The sequence below is a fragment of the Dasypus novemcinctus genome, chromosome 6 (assembly GCF_030445035.2).
Source record: "Dasypus novemcinctus isolate mDasNov1 chromosome 6, mDasNov1.1.hap2, whole genome shotgun sequence".
Classification (NCBI taxonomy): Eukaryota; Metazoa; Chordata; class Mammalia; order Cingulata; family Dasypodidae; genus Dasypus; species Dasypus novemcinctus.
Window position 1 is genome coordinate 78,070,019 of NC_080678.1, and position 19,899 is coordinate 78,089,917.

Consider the following 19,899-nt stretch of genomic DNA (forward strand, 5'->3'; position numbering starts at 1 on the left):
AGGGGTTTATCAATTTTCTTACTTTTTCCAATTTTAAAATTTAATCGTCTCTATTTTTGTCCATTTTCTATTCTCCTGACTTTTGCTCTTCATTTTCCTTCCTTTTACTCTCTTAAGGGTTTAATTTGCCTTTTTTAGCTTCTTTAGGTAGGAACGTAGGTTACTAATTTTAAACCTTTCTTCTTTTTTTCCAAATATATGTTACAGATTTTTTTTTTTTTTTGAAGTATTGGGAGCCAGAGATTGAAATTGGGACTTTGCATGTGGGAAACTGGTGCTCAACCACTGAGGCACTTCTGCTTCCCTGATTTGGTTTTACCACTTGCTTTGTTTTGTTTTGTTTTTTTCTCACAAGGCACTGGGAACCAAACCCAAGACCTCCCATGAGGGAGGCAGGTGCTCAACAGCTAGAGCCATGTCTACTCCCCACAGTTTTTTCTGAGCACTACTTCAGTTACATTTCATAAACTCTGATATGTTGCTCTTTCATTATCTTTTTATTTTTATATCAACATTACAAGTTACTCCATTAACACAAGATAATAACCACAATAACAACAAATCTGCCCTAGACCGTGGTTACACTTCCCTCTTATTTCTGTTCATTCCTCAGTCTTGAGGGATTTGGGACCATATCTGCTCTGAATGCTTCAGGTTGAGAAAGGACATAGATATTATGAGGCAGAGGAAAGGAATTGCTCTGCTTGTAGTTGAAGATACTCCTTATTTTGGGGATGGGACTGGTTCATCATCATTATTTTGTTAGTTGTTCGGAGCAAGTTGAAAGAACTGGAGGGTAGGACTTGGTCACGACTCTCTTGGATTTGAAGGCTCAGCCAGCACATGAATAATCCAAAGATTTGAGTCTCTGAGAAATAACAGGTAAATTGAAAATTATATTCAAATAAAAGGAGAATCATGATTAGGGGAATTATAAATTAGAATAACTGTTAAATTGGGGGAATAGATTTTCATCAATTTCAAAATAGGGCCTGCTGGAGGGGGTATATTTTCATTATCTTTTCATTCAAACAATTTTTAAGTTTCCGTTGATTTCTTCTTTTGAGAGTTTTAGAATTATGTTGCTTAGTTTCCAAATATTTGGGGATTTTCTAGCTATCTTTTTGTTACTCAGCTATAGTCCAATTCAACTGCTGAGTTATAATCTAATTCAACTGTAGTTAAAGGCCATCCTCTTGATTATCGTCCTCACAATCTTGTTTTTGTTTTTTTAATTAGGGTGTGTTTAGAATATCTTTTTTTCCTACCTTAGTTATAGATGGAGAACACTGTGGTACAGTAACACTAGGCTTGGAAATTGTAAGTCCTAAATAGTATTTCGTTTCTCTGGAGGCCTTTTAGGCTTACAATTCAGTGATTTCTGATGCAGATAAGACCAGAGGAGACTTTAGCAGCAACACCAGACTTTTAAAGGAAGGGGCATTATTTGTTTTGGGTTGGTTGCTACAACTGATTTGTGAGCCTTCCATGGCTCGGAATGCAAAGATAGTTGAGCTATCCCAGGACTTCAAGGACTTTAGGAACCAACGTCTGTCGATTATTCTATAGGGCTTTTCTTCAGAGCGCTGTAACACCAAGCTCAGTTCTCAGAATGCAGAAGCTCTTACAGCAAATGAAGGGGGAGCTTTGGGGTTCAAGAAAGGTGGAAGAACGCCTCGTCCACGTCTCACTGCGAGGTCTCAAGAAACGCGGCTTCGCGTTACAGCTCCTGTTCTCCGTGACTCTCTAACCCAACCACGGAGAGAGCCTCCCGAGCAAACCCACCCCTCCTTCCCAGACATTCAAACTTCCACAGAAGACGGAACAGGGTGTGGCGAAGGAGCCGGTCGGAGGCGAGTCAGCGACCCGCCAATCACGTGACACAAGCGAGGGCGCAGAGGACCGGGCGAACCTACGTCCACCAGGCTCCTCCTACTTGACGTCGACTGCGTGGCCACGCCCCGGCCGCCTAAGGGTGGAGCTCGAGGCCCCGCCTGCAAACGGCCTCTCGGCGGAGGGACCACGCTGGCCAGTAGAGCAGGGGGAGAGACCCGGGGGCGGGGCGGGGTGCAGGGGGAGGGAAAGAGGAGAAGGGAGGAGTCACGTGTGGCAGGCGGCCGGGGATCACGTGACGGGGCGCCCGGCGGTGGGAGCGGGGACTGGGAGTTCTCCAGAGGCGAGAGGAGTGAAGGAGTGAAGTGGGGGGGGACTCGGCGACTGCGCTGACAATGGTGAGTGCGCGGCGGCCCTCGCGCAGGGCTTCCCGCCCTCGCCTCGGAGCGCGCGGCGCGCCGGCCAACGGCGGGCCCGGCATTGCGGGAGAGGCAGCGGGAGCGGGAGGAGGGGGCAGGCGAGCAGGGCGGGGAGCGGGTTAGGCCCGTCGGGCCACCCCGAGGTCCGGGAGGAGCTGGCGGCGCCGCCTCTTCTCGGTCTCGGCGAGGCTCGAGCACCTGCGGACAGCGGCGCGCTCTCCTGGCCATGTCGGAGCCTCTGCCCGCGTTTCTGGACCGGCTTTGGGGGCCCTGGTTGGGTACTCGGACCCCGCCTCTGCGGGGGCTCGTTGCTGCCTCCCCTTCCAAGGTGGTGAGTCCCTCTGCTCTTCCCGGGCCGCTTCGTTTCTCTTTATGTTAGGTGACCCACGAGTCCCCCAGTTCCGGACTCCGGGAGGACTTGGTCATTCTCTGCCAGTGTGTCACGAGCTTGATAAACTCCGTGATTAATTTTTAAAGCCTGGAGATGGTGACATTCTGCGACTTTACGACCCCAGTTGAGGCTTGATGTTGACACTTGTAGAATGAGAGAGAATAAAGAAAAGAACGTTGAAAGGAGGGGGGGGGTGGTCTTTAACTTAAAAGTCAGTGGTTTCGTGCCCGCCTTTTAAAGCATTGATTCTCATTTCCTCCCCCAAGCCATTTCTATAAACTTAACGCTTTGGGATGTTGAACTGGCCTAGAAAGCAGGAGAGGGAAGGAAATCGGAGTAGTCTAACCACAGTTAGTGGGAAACAAAAGCGTGGGCACAATGGCGTTGAAATTCATATGTATAGGCAATCTCTTCTAGATTGGATCTTATTTGGGTCATTTTATCATACTATATGTTTATTCATTTTCATTTGACGATTTCACTGAGCGCCTACTGTGTGTTCTTATCAAGTAGCTCCTCTGAAACTCGTAAATTCTGTAAACTGAAATTTTTGGCCAAGAGCTAAGCTAGGTTTGTTTAAAAAATAACTCTGAATAAATAGCTTTTAAATCCAGAAATCGTGTTGCTTTAATTTTTAAAGCGTAAAGACAGACGTGTTCATTCCTAAACTTGGAACCTTTTTTTCCTTAATTCAACAAATTGCTTAGGCATGCCCAGAGGCAGTGAGCAAGCAAGCCCCTGCCCTCTTGTAATTTACAGTCTAGGGGGAGATGAATATTTATTTGTATAATTATTTCCTTAATGTGTAAATTACAATTGTGATAAATAAGAAGGAAGAAGTATTTGGAGGGCCTTGCCTAGTCCAGGAGTTACGAAAAGAAAACTTAAAAGGTCCTCCTATTTTTTGCTTATATTTATTTATAATATACTTTTTGAATCATGTTCAAGAGCAATGCTTTAAATTTTCAAATTACTCATGAAACTAACTTTTAAAGGCTGGTTTTATATATGTATGAAAATGTTCTGTTTCATTGCTTGTGTATGGGGTAAGTGAAGAAATTTTGAGAGTCTCCTTCCATCCCACCTTAAGTTGAGTTTCTTTGTCATTGAACTCAGTGAAATTTCTTTAGTGAAGGCTGAAAAGTTCGCTGTCCTTTTTGTATCCATTGTAATTTTGCTAGACAGTAATGCTCACAATTGCTAGACGGTAATGTCACACAATTATGACTTATATGAAAAATCTTAAAGTCAGTAATAGGTTTAGCTTAGGTTAGAAAACTGTAAAAACAAATGCTGTGATTTTAAAAAAATTTTTTTACGGTGGGTACTGGGGATCGAACCTGGACCTGGTCCATGGGAAGCAGGCGCTCAACCACTGAACTATACCTGCTCCCCTCTGATGTTTTAAATAGTTGTATATTTTGCATCCAGTTATTTAAAAGCTACTTGAGATTTTTTAACTTGCATATTGTCTTTTTTTTTTTAAGATTTATTCATTTATTTATTTCTCTCTCCCCCCCCCCACCTGTCCACCCGCCCGTTGTCTGCTCTCTGTCCATTCACTGTGTGTTCTTCTGTGGCACCGGGAATCTGTGTCTTTTTTTTGTTGCGTCATCTTGTGTCAGCTCTCTGCGTGTGCAGCGCCATTCTTGGGCAGGCTGTACTTTCTTTCACGCTGGGCAGCTCTCCTTACGGGACGCGCTCTTTGTGCATGGGGCTCCCCTACACGGGGGATACCCCTGTGTGGCAGGGCACTCCTTGCGCACATCAGCACTGCGCATGGGCCAGCTCCACATGCCTCAAGGAGGCCCGGGGTTTGAACCTCCCATGTGGTAGGTGGATACCCTATCCATTGGGCCAAGTCTGTTTCCTTTGCAAATTTTTTTTATTCCTTTGCATATTGTCTTGTACAAATTGCCTAGCGTTACTCCTGAAAAACTCATATTCTGAATATTCACTAGAAGATGTCTTTTCCTTAAGAACTATGTATTCTTAAATTTAAAAGTCTCAAGACTGCTTTCTGTGATTTCAACAAAAGTCTACATTAATATATCTTAACATTCTTTATCATTTTTATTCCCCTTTAGTCTTCACCACCCTAACAATTCTGTATTTTACTTCCTCTTTACATATCTGGAAAAATATTACAATTTGTGAGTAAATTTAAATATTTTAATTTCATGCTTCATTTGAAAATGATAAGATACACATCATAACTTCAAGAGCAAGACTTTGGGTTAGAGAATCTTTTTCTTTCAACACCTTTTAGAAGGAAAACACAAAAATGTAAACCTTTTTCTTTTTTTTGTGTTTTTTTTTTTTTTTTCATTTGTCTACTTGTTAAATGTAAGACATCCGCAGTTGTCTGGAGGTTTTAAGTATAGTTCATTTTAAAAAATTTCATTTTTTTTAGTATAGCTCATTTTTTTATGTGTCCTAATGTAAAAAGCTGGATGCCATTCTCATGGCATAATTAACCTTTTAAATATGCAATTGTTTGTTACTCAACCTAATATTCTTCTGCATATGCTATACCAGACTTTTTATATACTTTCCAATCTCTCCCTATTTTAGAGTTTTTTTGTGTTGGAAAGAAAGTTTACTTTTTATTTGTAGTTATGAAATATTTCATGCATTTAGAAAATAGTTGAGGCTAACATTATTTTATATATATGTATTTTAAGATTTATTTGTTTTGCACTTGCTGTGTCTGTTGGTCTTCATTGTATCTTTAGGAGGCACCGGGAACTGAACTTGGGACCTCTGATGTGGGAGGGAGGCACCTAATCACTTAAGCCACCTCCACTCCCTGCTTTGTTGTGTCTCTCGTTATGTTTTTCCTCTTGTGTCTCTTGTTGTGTCATCTTATTGTGTCAGGTTGTGGCATCTGCCTGTTGTGCCAGCTCACTGTCTTCTTTAGGAGGTACCAGGAACCAAACCATGGACCTCCAATGTAGTAGGCAGGAGCCCAGTTGCTTAAGGCATAGCCACTTCCCTACATGTATTTTTAATACTTGGGAATTTTTAACTTCTAAAAATGATGTTAAATATTTAAAGAAGGAAAATATAAGACTCCTTGTGTAATTATAATTGATAAATTTCATAAAACATAAGTCTATTTGATACCATTTTAATTAATAGCAATTTTCATTTTATTTTTTATTATTTTATCTTTTAATATCAGCTTTCAAATCCCAAGTTCAGCTCTTATGTGTTGAGTATATATATGTGGAAAAAGTTACTGTAATATTTCCTTTTATCTTTAAGACATTTTTTATAGTTTTCAAATCTCTTTTTCCCTAATCAACTCTGAGAAGTATTAGGGGGAATGGGAAAATATTTTCATTTTCCTGCCTCTATTTTATAACTCAAATGAGTTAAGGTTGTGGGTTTCATAAGGTAGGAGAGCGCTTTCTTTTTAGCCTCATTGCCAGTTGGCAATTATCTTTTTTACATATCTAATTTTGTTTCCATAGCTCCTTGGACACCTTGTCTTCTACCCTTTTAAAATTGCGTCTCCTACAGCAACCTTCCCCATTACCCTTTTTGGCTCATTGTTTTCCATGTAGTTGATAATTAGTGAATATCAGCTGATTGGTTTTGAAATATGATATCAGCTCATGTTTGTAGTCCTTAGGTGAAGATATATAATTTCACGTTTTACTATTTTGAGCACATTTTGAGTTTAAGACTTGGAGATTGAAAGCTAAGTAGGAAGGGACAGTGCAGGTGATTTATAATTGGTACTTTTCATTGTCTTTTCAAAATTAGTTCTGAGTCGAATTTGGTTCTTAGTTTTCTGATCAAAGTTGTTTGTTATGTATCTGTAATTTTGCTGGGAAAGAGAAATCTTGTCAAAAAAATTTGCTGTTTCTGTGTTTGGAGTATGTGAAAAATACTAGCCTGGCAATTCTATTACTTGGTTTCTTGAAATTATAATCCCTTTTGTTAATGTAGGATTAATAAAAGAAGCAAGCCCAGAATTAAGGAAAAAACTGTCGTTTGGTCATATTATCACCCCATGACTTACATAGCCTTAGGAGGGTCATGGTCTTCACACAAGTTCCTTGACTACACAGCTCTGGTCTTTTGTTACTATACCATTGCTCATTTCCTGGGGAAGACCTACCTAGTCTTACCGAATGTTCCAGATTTCAGCTCATATCTTTTGTGTATTCATATGTTTTCTATTTTTAGGATAGCATGTATTTTATTCAAAATGAATTTAACATTCAGCAGGTGTTCGAATGCCTTCTACTAACTGCTAGACACTGTCTAATACACTTTGTCTTCAGAGATGATCAAAGGACAAGGTATCTTTCCCCATGGAGTTTACAGTTCAGTCAGGGAGTCAAATATAAATAAGCACACTGATTATAATAAATTATGAAATAAAACTACATGGTGTTGTGAGACCTGAATTTGGAGAATCAAATTTTGATTGAGAAGTCAGGGAAATCCTCTTTTGAAGATGAGTCTAATTGCAACTTGAAGGATGAATTAAACTAGGTTCAGGATACACAGTTTGGCTCTAGGGCAAGAGGGAAGGCTGGCAAATCTGACAAACTGTGTTAGAAAGAGCTTGGGGAAGCAGATGTGGCTCATGCAGTTGCACGCCCGCCACCCAGGTTCGGTTCCCGGTACCTCCTAAAAAAGAAAAAAGAAAACAAGCACACAGCCAACAGACACAAAGAGCAGACAGTGAGCATAAACAGTGGGAGGTGGGTAGAAATAAAATAAATCTTAAAAAAAAAACAAAGAAAAAAGCTTGGATCAGCTGATGCTGTTAAGACTGGAAAGATGGATACGGTCAGATATATGTAGGCCATATTAGGGATCAAGGGTAAGTATGTATGTGTGTAAGTAAACACTTGTGAAGTAAACATCACCTACAGAAAAGTGCACAAATAATCGAACACATTTGTATCAAGCATGTTTTGAGTTTAAGACTTGGAGATTGTATCAAGCAGTCAGATGAAAAAACAAACATTACAAGCGCTGGAACCTCCCTTTCTGTGTTCTTCCATTTACTTCCCTGTCCTCTAATGACGTAGTACAGGTTACCTGGTTTTGACTTTTTATACAAATGGAATCATAACAGTGTGTATTCTTTTGTGTTTTTTTTTCACTCAACGTGTGTGAGATTCATGTTGTGTATAGCTGAACCTTATTCTTTTGGCGTTTGGTATTCCCATTGTATGAGTATATGCCTCTGTTCTCCTGTTGATGGATATTTGAATTGTTTCCTTTTGGGGCTACTGTGAACAATGCTGCTATGAATAGTCTTTTATTTGTCTCCAGGTTCATGTGTGTAACAGTTTCTATATAGGATATATACTTAGGGGTAGAATTATTTAGATCAAGGGATATACTTATCTTCAGCTTTACCAAATAATGCCAAACTATTTTCTAAAGCATTAGTAGTTTGAATTTATACTCTCACCAGCCTACTAAAGGATTTTAAGCTGAGGATGATATCAGATTTATGTTTTTAAAATATCATTCTTTTTGTTGTGTAGGACAGAGTAAGAAAGGATGTAGGAAGACTTGATAGGAGAACATTCTCTTTGTGGGGGAAAAAAGACTAGAAGACTAGCTTTTCTTTTTTTAGGAGCTATTGGGGCTAGAACCTGGGACCTTGTATATGGGAAGCAGGAGTTCAAACCACTGAACTATATACTCTCTTCCCAAAAAACTAGCTTTTATCCATGACAAAAATAATCCGATGTTAATGAATTTTTTATTGTTATTACCAGGTGGTATATTTTGGCATTGATGAGTAATTGATTTTTTGTTTGTTTCTATTTTGCAATTGATTTTTTAAAAAAGATTTATTTTTATTTATTTTTCACCCCCTCCTTGGTTTGCACTTGTTTGCTTGTCTAGGGAACCAAACCCAGGGCCTCCCAAGTGGGAAGAGGTGCCCCCATAAGGCATTTTCATCCCTTATATTTTTGTCATCTTCAGGATTTACAGAGTAAAGCTTATAAATTTTCTTTGTAAAAATGTACATAAATTTCATTAGTCTAGTCTGTTAGGACAAGTTTTATTCCAAGGTTTTACCCAGTAAAATATATACTCTTTAGACTCTTCTGGTATTAGACTTTACAGTAACTAGTACAATTGAATATGTATTTGTGTATATATGAGTAATTCAGATTGTTTGAGTTCTGCTACAATGAAATAATCTCATAGAAGTATAACTAAAGGTAAATTTTCAAATCTATGTTTGAGGTTAAGAATTAACTTCTTAGATTTCTGGTGTATATTAGTATTTGGTTATAGTGATTACCTATGGAAAGATTGAAATTATAGCAAATTTTAATTTGTTTAGTTCTGAGGTAGAATTTGATACAAGTTATTATTTTCTTGTATTTATTTTTGGTCTTTTTAAATTTTTGTTTCCTTTTCTGTTCTTTAGCTTTTTTAATTTTTTTGCTTATTTTTAAAATTTATTTTTATTTTTATCATCATTTCCTTATGAACTCACAGATTTTCAGTCTTTTTAACCATAGGTCGTAAGTAATTAAATTTGCTGTTCAAAATATAGTGACTGACAAAACTTGATAAATATGAACATTTTCCTTTTATTTCAGAGTTTTCTTGGAGGCTTTTTTGGTCCCATTTGTGAGATCGATATTGTCCTTAATGATGGGGAAACCAGGAAAATGGCAGAAATGAAAACTGAAGATGGCAAAGTGGAAAAACACTATCTCTTCTATGATGGAGAATCAGTTTCAGGCAAGGTAAATCTTTGTTTTGGAGAATTACCCGGTTGTAGAATGTTAGAATTAGTCATCAAGTAGGCTGTGCGGTTTCTAAATTTGAATGATTTTATTAACAGTGGAAATTTTTTTTTCTTAAGGTCAACTAAATCCTTTATTCATTTGAACATTTACAGGAAAGATTCTTAACCTGGAAAGGTTTCAGGGGCATGGTCTCTGTACTCTCTAAATTGCATGCAAATTTTGTGTTTGTGATTGTGTACCTCTGTCTAGTTTCTGACCATTTTCTCCAGTGGAGCTGGGATCCACCTAAAATTTGTCTTTTAAAATAAAGCTGAGGGAAGCGGATTTGGCTCAACTTGTAGAGCGTCCGCCTACCACATGGGAGGTCTAGGGTTCAAACCAGGGCCTCCTGACCCATGTGGTGAGCTGGCCCACACACAGTGCTGATGCACGCAAGGAGTGCCGTGCCATGCAGGGGTTTCCTCTGCGTAGAGGAGCCCCATATGCAAGGAGTGCACCCTGTAAGGAGACCTACCTGGCGCGAAAAAGTGCAGCCTTCCCAGGAGTGGCGCCGCACACATGGAGAGCTAACGCAGCAAGATCACAGAACAAAAAGAGACACAGATTCCCAGTGCTGCTCACAAGAATCCAAGCGGACACAGAAGAACACACCAAGCAAATGAATGCAGAGAGCAGACAATGGAGGGGGAAGGGGAGAGAAATAAATAAAAAATAAATCTTAAAAAAAAAAGTAGCTGGGGGAAATGAACGTGGCTCGAGCAGCTGGATGCCTGCCTACCAAATGGAGGTCCTGGGTTTGGTTCCAATGCCTCCTAAACAAGACAAGCAAGACAGTGAGCTGGTGCAGCAAACTGATGCAACAAAGAATAATTGTGAGGAAACACAGTGAGAGACAAGTGGGAGCGGAGGTGGCTCAAGCCTTTGGGCACCTCCCTCCCACATGGGAGGTCCTGGGTTTGGTTCCCGGTGCCTCCTTAAAAAAAAGTAAATGAGCATCCAATGAACAGACAGACAGCATACAGTGAGCACAAGACAACAAGGGGCGGGGGAATAAATAAATAAATCTAAAAAAAAATAACTGGCATTTGAATTACACTTTTGGAATTACTGTAGACCTAATCAGTAACTGTAGAGTATGTATTTTTTTATGATAAATATCTTGGGTAAATATTTTCTATTCCTTAGAAGATATCTCTTGAATCTGATTGTTTATTGATCTGAAATTTTAAAATTTCTTTTTAAGCTTTTTATTGTGTAATAAAACAAAGAAAGCCCAAACAAAACAAAAATACGTTCTTATAAGGCATATTTCTTGACCATTCATATCAAGAAGTGGAACTCTGCCAGCTACTCCATGTGTTCCATCCTAATCACAGCCTCTTCCCTTCAAAAGTAATCACTAGGCTGACCTTTATTTTTATTTATTTATTCCACCCCCAACCCCCCACCCCGTTGTTTGTGCTCTCTGTCTCCTTTCTGAGTCTGTTCATTGTGAGCTCTCTGTGTCTGCTCATTTTCTTTTTAGAAGGCACTGGGAACCAAACCCAGGACCTCCCATGTGGGAGGGAACTGCCCAGTTGCTTGAGCAATGTCAGCTCCCTGCTTCTTGTGTCTCCTCATTGGGTCAACTTGATGCGTCAGTTTGCTGTCTCATTCATCTTTAGCTGGCACTGGGTACTGAACTTGGGTCCTCCTGTGTGGGAGGTGGCCACTCAACTGCTTCAGCCACGTTCGTACCCCTAGGCTGACTTTTATGGTAATAAACTTCTTATGATTTTAATTGTTTAGTTTTGCTCATTAAAAAAAAAGATATGGTTTAAAATGTTTTTTGATCTACAGGTTCCCTCTTTGTGGCTCTCTTTTTCCTTATAAATGATCTGTTGAAGTATCTGGGCCATTCGACAGTAGAGTTCTCCATAGTGTGGATTTTGCCGAAAGCATACTTACAATACAGTTTAGAATAGTCTTGTGATTTCCATATGCCTCTAAATTGGCAGCTGGATACAGGGGCTTATTCACACTCAAGTTCTATTTCTTTGGGAAAAATGTAGGTGGTGATACGGTCTTTCTTCAGGAAGTACAAAATGTCTGGTTTTCTTACTCTTTTTGGCAGCTTTTGATTGTTTATGTTTATACCTAGATGGATTTTATTCATTGGGGGTTGCAAAATTGGCAGTACTTTTAATTTTATCATTTTGTTTTTATTTAGTAGAGTACTTTTTAAAAAGATTTTAATACTTTCATAAAGAGATACATCTGTTGTTTTGCTACCTTGTGGTATAGTTCATTTAGGAAAGAAAGAATAAATCCTTTATTTTTCCCCCTTTATTGGTTTTTAAAATAATAAATTTGTTCTGTTATCCTCCAGAGGTGATGTTTTTATTTTCATAGTTTTCATAGTTTCATTTTATCAGTAGTGCAATGATTTCAAAATGTAAACATACTTGAATTTTAAAAAACATATATTTTTATTATGGAAGTTGTGAACTTAAAACAATCATGGACATGTGTAGAATTCCTATACAACAACCCTTCACCAACACACCACACTATTGTGGAAGATTTGTTACAGATTATGAGAAAATATCACATACTTGGGGTGAATTTTAATCTATTTGTAAATATTATCCTTATTGATGCTCCAGTTGCCCCATGTTTGGCCAGTAGAAATAACTTTGTTGTATTCGTTTTCTGTTGCTGTGCAACCAGTTATAAATTCAGCAGCCTAAAACAATACAAATTTATTATCTCACAGTTTTTGTGGATCAGAAATCTGGAAATGGGTTAGCTGGGTCTTCTGCTCAGGGACTGATCAGGCTGAAATTAAGATGTTGCATGGGGGAGCGGATGTGGCTGAAGAAGTTGAGTGTGCACTTCCCATATGGGAGGTCGTGGGTTTGATTCCGGTGCCTCCTAAAAACAAAAAGCAAACGACAAGTAAACAAATGAAAAACCAACGCGGGAGCCTATGTGGCTCAGGGGTTGAGCCCAGCTTCTCAGATAAGAGGTCCTGGGTTTAATCCCCTGGCCCTGATACCTCAGAACAAAATAAAAAAGATGTTGCATGAGACTGCAGTCTCAGCTGAGCAGGGTCCTCTAACAAGCTCATTAGTTTTTGATAGAAATTGTTTCCTTGTTGCTCTGTGACAGAGGATCCTGCTTTCTTGCTAGCATTCAGCTGAGATCTTTGCCACACGGCCATTTGCTTTTAACTTTGAAGCCGCAGGGAAGGGTCTCTCTGACACTTTACCTCCTTAAGGGCTTATTCGATTACATTAGGCCCATCCAGGATCGTTTCTCTTTTGATTAAATCAAAGTTACCTGACTAGTAACCTAATTATAGGAATGCTATCCCGTCACATTCACAGGTTCCACCCATACTCAGGGAGGGGGAGAAGATTACGCAAGATGTGTGTTTCAAGGGATGGTAATCTTGAGGGCTGTTTTAGAATTGTACTTCCCACAGTCATGTTGGCTTGTGTCTTTTTTTTTCCCCCTACAGGAGAGCACGAATGTATTGTCCTTTTGACATTCTAGGAGGGTTTTTTTTTTAAAGCTTTATTGATGTGTAATATACATACCATAAAATTCAGCCATTTTAAGTGTAAATTTTAGAGTAGTGTAACCATTAGCACGGTCCAATTATAGAACAGTTTTTTCACCCCAGAAAGATCCTTCATATCAGTTTGAAGTTAATCCCTGTTACCATCACTGTCCCTTGGCAACAACCAGTAATCTAACTTGGCTCTTTAGATTTGCCTTTTCTGGATATTTCATTTAAATAGAATCAGTACAATATGTGGTTTTTCCTATTGGTTTCTTCCACATAGTGTCATGTTTTTGAGGTTTATCCATGTTCTATCATGTGTCAGTATTTCTTTTTATTGCTGAGTAGTATTCCATTTTATGGATATACCACATTTTACTTACCTGCTTACCACTTGATGGACATTTGGGATAGTTCCATTTTTTGCTGTTGCGGAATAATGAATGCTGCAACGAACATTCATGTGTACGTTTTATTGTAGACATAAGTTTTAATTTGTCTTGGGTATATATCTAGCAGTGGAATTGCTGAATCATTTCGTAAATTTATGTTTAGCTTTTTTTAAGAAACTTTCTGAAAAAGACGCTAGGAGTTTTTAGTGGCTTCCTTGCTAACTGTTGTGACAAGATGTTTTGGACTCAGACATTTCCTACTTCAGACTGGAATTGGCCAGGTCTTTCAGGACAGTAATCTGCATGCTAGGAATGTTCATTGCTATTGTGTTGGTCATTGTTTCTGAAATTTTTAGTAAATACATGTGGGGTGGGGTTATATATGTAGTTCGTATATAAATATATATATATATATATATACACATACTGTATACTTTTATTGAGATAAAATATCTCAGGAGTTTATTGTTTCCAATTCAATTTCAGAACTACAGTGGTTTTTTTCTTTTTTCATTGAAAAATTTTTATTGAAATATATCATTAATACATGAACATACATAAACAATAAATATAGAGTAAGAGCTGTGATTTATAAGGCAAACATGCATATCATTATACAAGCTCCCATACATCTCCCCATCACCAAACACCTTGCGTTGTTGTGTATCATTTGTTACAAATTATGACAGAACATCATCAAAATTTTACTACTAACTTTAGCCCCAATACATTTGGCATATTTTGCCCCAACCCATCCAATTATTACCATTCTATATTAGTATTATACATTTGTTGTCATTCATGAGAGGATGTTCTCATATTTGTTCTGTTAGCCACAGTCCATCATCTGCTACTGGATTCCCTGTGTTAAACTGTCCCATGCTTTGTACAGTCCATTCAAAGTGTATACTCACTGGCTCTCATTTTTATCACAGAGGTGTGCTGTCATCACCTCAGTCAATTTTAGAACATTTTCAATACACCAAAAAGAAAAATCCCATATCCCGTTGTACCCCCCTATTGTTGTCCCTTAGAATTGATATATCTTCTTTGCCTTTGCTGCAAAATATTACAATATTACTGTTAACTATATCCATAAGTTACATTAGTTGTGCTTTTACTGTGTATCTCCATATTCTGAACACTTTGTAAATATAAGAACATTTTTATATTTATACTATTAACCACTGTCTTCATCCACCACCAAAATCACTGTTACAGTCCCTACAATTATCTCTAGCTTCCTTTTTTTAAAATTTTATTTATTTCTCTCCCCTTCCCCCCCCGACCCCAGTTGTCTGTTCTCTGTGTCCATTTTGCTGCGTGTTCTTCTTTTGTCCGCTTCTGTTGTTGTCAGCAGCACAGGAACCTGTTTCTTTTTGTTGTGTTGTCTTGTTGTGTCAGTTCACCGTGTGTGTGGCACTATTCCTGGGCAGGCTGCACTTTCTTTCGCGCTGGGCGGGGGGTGCACTCCTTGCGCGGGGGGTTCCCCTACGCAGGGGGCACCCCTACGTGGCACGGCACTCCTTGCGCACATCAGCACTGCACGTGGGCCAGCTCCACACGGGACAAGGAGGCCCGGGGTTTGAACCACGGACCTCCCATGTGGTAGACGGATGCCCTATCCACTGGGCCAAGTCCGCTTCCCTCTAGCTTCCTTTCAAATGATATTTACATCCCTAACTACCTCTTTCAGCTATAATCACATTTATAAACCAGCAGTATTAGTTAATACTAACACTTACTATATTACCATCAACTCTGTTCATTTCCACACTTTTACAATAATCCTTATTAAAAATTCTATGTACATTAAGCATCAGCTTCCATTCTCAACCTACATTTTATCTCCTAGTAACTTATACTCTAGAATTTATCTCTGAGTTTACTCACCATATTTAGTTCATATTAGTGAGACCACACAATATTTGTCCTTTTGTGTTTGGCTTATTTCATGTGACGTTATGTCTTCAGAGTTCATCCATGTTGTCATATGCATCCCAATTTCATTTCTTCTTACAGCTGGATAGCATTCCATTATATGTATATATCACATTTTGTTTATCCACTTGTCAGTTGATGGACACTTGGGTGGTTAACGTATTGGTGTACAAATGTCAGTTGCGTCCTTGCTTTGAGTTCTTTGAATGTATTCCTGATAATGGGATTGCTGGATCATATGGCAGTTTTATATTCAGCTTCTTGAGTTATCATCAAACTGTCTTCCACAGAGGCTGTACCATTCTACATTCCCACCGGCAGTGAAAGAATGAGTGTTCCTAGTCTCCACATCCTCTCCAGCACTTGTAATTTTCTGGGCTTTTTTTTTTTTTTTTGTATAATGGCCATTCTATAAGGTATGAAATAATATTTCTTTGTAGTTTTGATCTGCATTTCCCTAATCACTAGTGATGTTGAACCTTTTTTCATGTGCTTTTGGCCACTTGTATTTCCTCTTTGAAAAGATGTCTGTTCAAGTCTTTTGCCCATTTTTAAATTGGATTGCTTATCTTTTTATTGTTGCGATATATGCTTTCTTTATATAACATGGATACAAACCCTTATTGGATATGTGGTTTCCAAATATTTTCTCCCATTTAGTAGGCTGCCTTTTTCCTTCCTTCTCTCTGTCTTTTTGTTGTTGTGTGTCATCTTGCTGCTTCAGCTCTCCATGTGGACAGCACCACTCTTGGGTGGGCTGCACTCCTGCACAGGGGACACTCCTTGTGCGGGGGGGAGGAGTGGGGACCTGTGCGGGGAGACCTTCCTTGCATGCGGCAGCACTCCACATGGGCCAGCTAACCACATGGGCCAGGAGGCCCTGGTTATTGAATCCTGAACCTTTATGGCAGGCAGAAGCTCTATCAGTTGAGCCACATCCACTTCCCTCTTTTTACTTTCTTGATGAAGTCTTTTTTAAGAACAAAAGTGTTCAATTTTGAGGAGGTCCCATTTATTTTTCCTTTTGTGGCTTGTGCTTTGGTTGTAAGGTTTAAGAAACTACTGCCTACCACAAGATCTTGAAGATGTTTCCCTACATTTTCTTCTAGGAGTTTAATGGTTGTAGCTTTTAAATTTGGGTCCTTGATTTTCTTATCTTTTTTTATTTTATTTTTTATTTTTAGAAGGCATTGGGGATTGAACCAAGGGTCTCGTACATGGGAAGCAGACGCTCAACCACTGAGTTAGACCCACTCCCCCTCCTTGATGCATTTTTTTTTAAAGCTGTATTTTATTTATCTGTCTCTCCCTACCCCCTCATTGTTTGCACTTGCTGTTTTAGTTTGTCTTCTTTGTTTCTTTAGGAGGCACTGGGAATTGATCTTGGGATCTCAAATGTTGGAGGGAGGTGCCTAATTGCTTAAGCCACCTCCATTCCTTGCTTTGTTGTGTCTCATGTTTTTCTCCTTGTGTCTCTTGTGTCAGCTTGCCGCGCTTGGCCATCACGCCAGCTCGGTGTCTTCTTTAGGAAGCACCAGGAACCGAACCATGGAGAGGTGGGATCCCGATTGCTTGAGCCTTATCTGCTTCCCTCCTTGATCCATTTTGAAATAATTTTTGTATAAGGTAGCGATCCTCTTTCTTTTGGGTATGGATATCCAGTCCTCCCAGCACCATTTGTTGAATAGATTGTTCTAGACCACCTGGGAGGGCTTGGCAGCCTTGTCAAAAATCATTTGACTGTAGATGTGAGGTTCTATTTCTGAGTTCTCAATTTGGTCTCTTGGCTAATATACCATGCTGTTTTTACTTGACAATATACTTTGTCAGGAAGCAAGCGTCCTCCAGCCTCCTTCTTCTTTTTTAGGACATTTTAGGCTATTTGGGGCCCCTTACCCTTCCAAATAAACTTGATAATTGGCTTTTCCATTTCTGTAAAAAAGGCTGTTGGAATTTTTATTGGGTTTGCATTGAATCTGTTTGGGTATATTTGACATCTTAATGATGTTTATTCTTCAAGTTCATGAACACAGAATGTTCTTTCATTTATGTAGGCCTTCTTTGTTTTCTTTTAGCAATGTTTTGTAGTTTTCTGAATACAGGTCCTTTATGTCCTTGGTTAAGTTTATTCCTAAATATTTGATTCTTTCAGTAGCTATTGTAAGTGGGATTTTTTTCCCCTTCACTTCCTCCTCAGATTGCTCATTAAAAATGTATAGAAACACTACTAATTTTTGCATATTTATATTGTATCCTGTCACTTTGTTGAACTTGTCTGTTATTTCTAGGGGCTTTGTTGTGGATTTTTTGGGATTTTCAAGGTATAGAATCGTATCAGTGAATAGTGAAAGTTTTGCCTCTTCCTTTCTTATTTGGGTGCCTTTTATTTCTTTTTCTTGACTAATTTCTCTAGCTAGAACTCCTAGCACAATATCAAAAATTAGTGGTGACAGTGGACGTCCTTGTCTTGTTCACAGTCTCAGTGGGAAAGCTTTCAGTCTTTTGACATTGAGTATGATGCTAGTGGAGGATTTTTCATATATGCACTTTAACTTGTTGAGAAAACGTCCTTCTATTCCGATCTTTCAAAGTGTTTTTATTGAGAAAGGATGCTGGATTTTGTGAAATGCTTTTTTCGGCATCAGTCAAGATGATCATGTGATTTTTCTTCTTCAATTTATTAATGTGTATTACACTAATTGATATTCTGGTGTTGAACCACCCTGGCATACCAGGAATAAACCCCATTTTATCATGGAATAGAATTCTTTCAGTATGCTGTTGGATTTTGTTTGCTAATATTTTGTTGAGAATTTTTGCACTTATGTTCATTAGAGAGATTGGTCTGTAATTTTCTTTTCTTGTATCTTTATCTGGCTTTGGTATTAGGATGGTGCTGGCTTCATAGAATGAGGTTGGTAGCATTTCCTCCTCTTCAATTTTTTGGAAGAGTTTGAGCAAGATTAGTATTAGATCTACTTTAAATGATTTGTAAAATTCACCTATGAAGCCATTTGGTCCTGGGCTTTTCATTTTTGGGAGTTTTTTTAAATGGCTATTTCAGTTTCATTACTTGTGAATGGTTTGTTAAGGTCTTCTACTCTAGCGTCAGTATAGGTTGTTCATGTTTCTAGGAATTTGTCCATTTTGTCCTGTTGTCTAGTTTGTTGGCATATAGTTGTTCATAGTATCCTCTTATGATTTCTTTTTTTTTAGGAGGTACCAGGGATTGAACCTGGGATCTCATACATGTGAAGCAGGTGCTCAACCACTGAGTTAACACTCGTTTCCCTTGTGATTTCTTTCATTTTTTGGGGGGTCACTGGTAATGTGTCTCATTTCTGATTTTATTTATTTGCATCATCTCTTTTTTTCTTTGTCAGTCTAGCTTAGCTAAGGGTTTGTCTATTTTGTCCATCTTCTCAAAGAAATAGCTTTTGGTTTTGTTGATCCTATTTTTTGTTCTCAATATCATTTATTTCTGCTCTAATCTTTGGTTTTTTTTCCTTCTGTTTATTTGGGATTGGTGGCTGTTCTTTTTTCTAGTTCCTTTGGGTGTGCAGTTGAGACTCTGATTTTGGCTTTTTCTTCTTTTTTAGTGTAAGCATTGAAGGCTATAAATTTCCCTCTCGGCACTGCCTACTCTGTATCCCAAAGTTGTTATTATTATTTTTTTGAAATTTTAGGCAGTTTTATTGAGATAGTCAAATATACAATTTTTCCAAATTGTACAATCAGTGGCTTTTAGTATAATCACAATGTCATCTTAATATCCTTTATCTCTTTTAGGAGTTTTATGTGAACATCACTGATTAGTTGTCTTAAATCCTCTGTCTCATCAGGATTTTTTATTTGCTCTTTTATCTGGGCTGTCTCTTCCTGTTTCATAGTATGGCTTCTAATTTTTTGCTGATGTCTTGACATCTGAGTATATTGGTGAAATTACTCTGATGGTCAATTTCTCTCTTGCCTTGTGGTTTTGTTTCACAGCTTTTCTTTGATTTTTGGTTCGGCTTATTCTGAATCATTAAGATTGACCAGTTTAAGTTAGCAAAACAGGACCAGAGATCTACCTATAGGATGCAGAGCAGATCACGGGGCCCTGGGACATGAGAGACTCCAAAAAGCGTTTTTACTTCTTGGAGTTTCCTGGCCTGCCAGCAGATGGCACTCTAGGTGAATCTTTCCACTAAAGTGTCTCTTCAACCTCTACTTGCTGATGATTCCGGTCTGGCCAGACCTGAAATTCAGAGTAGACTCTACTGGCCAAACTCACTGAATAGAAACCACTCTCCCCCTTAAGCTGCACTTTCCTCCTCCCAGTCAGGAAGACTTCCTTTCCACTCTCAGTTGGCTGCCGTGAGCCCCCAATTTTACTCAGGCTTTTCACCTTGTGGGTGGGGGATGGGTGCCCTTCCCAGCCATGAGGACTAGTAACTCAGGGTTTTCACTTTCGCCTCTTTGTCTGTCCATCACCTTCTTGGATCTTGTGCGGCACTATCCTGGTCTGCAGACCCCAAAGTTGCTCCCACAGCACAGGTTTTGCCCTACCTCTGTTGCTTTTGTAAGAGAGTTAAGTCCTACCATCCTACTCCAGTGCCATCCTCCCAGAAGTCCTCTCTTTCTA

The 19,899-nt window shown here is 39.0% G+C and overlaps 1 protein-coding gene across 2 annotated transcripts in view; it reads left to right on the top strand.

Annotated features, from left to right (window-relative positions):
- Nucleotides 1–1,944: 1,944 nt before the first annotated feature.
- The window catches only part of VPS26A (VPS26 retromer complex component A), a 52,823-nt gene continuing 34,868 nt past the window's right edge, over nt 1,945–19,899 (top strand). Inside the window, exons 1-2 of one of the 2 annotated variants that reach the window (XM_058298945.2) lie at nt 1,945–2,231; nt 9,240–9,389. In XM_058298945.2, coding sequence (XP_058154928.1) covers nt 2,229–2,231; nt 9,240–9,389 — 153 coding nt within the window. In that variant the 5' untranslated portion in view covers nt 1,945–2,228. Of the gene's footprint in view, nt 2,232–2,281; nt 2,584–9,239; nt 9,390–19,899 lie in introns of those variants that run through there. The other variant, XM_058298944.2, reaches the window with a different exon arrangement.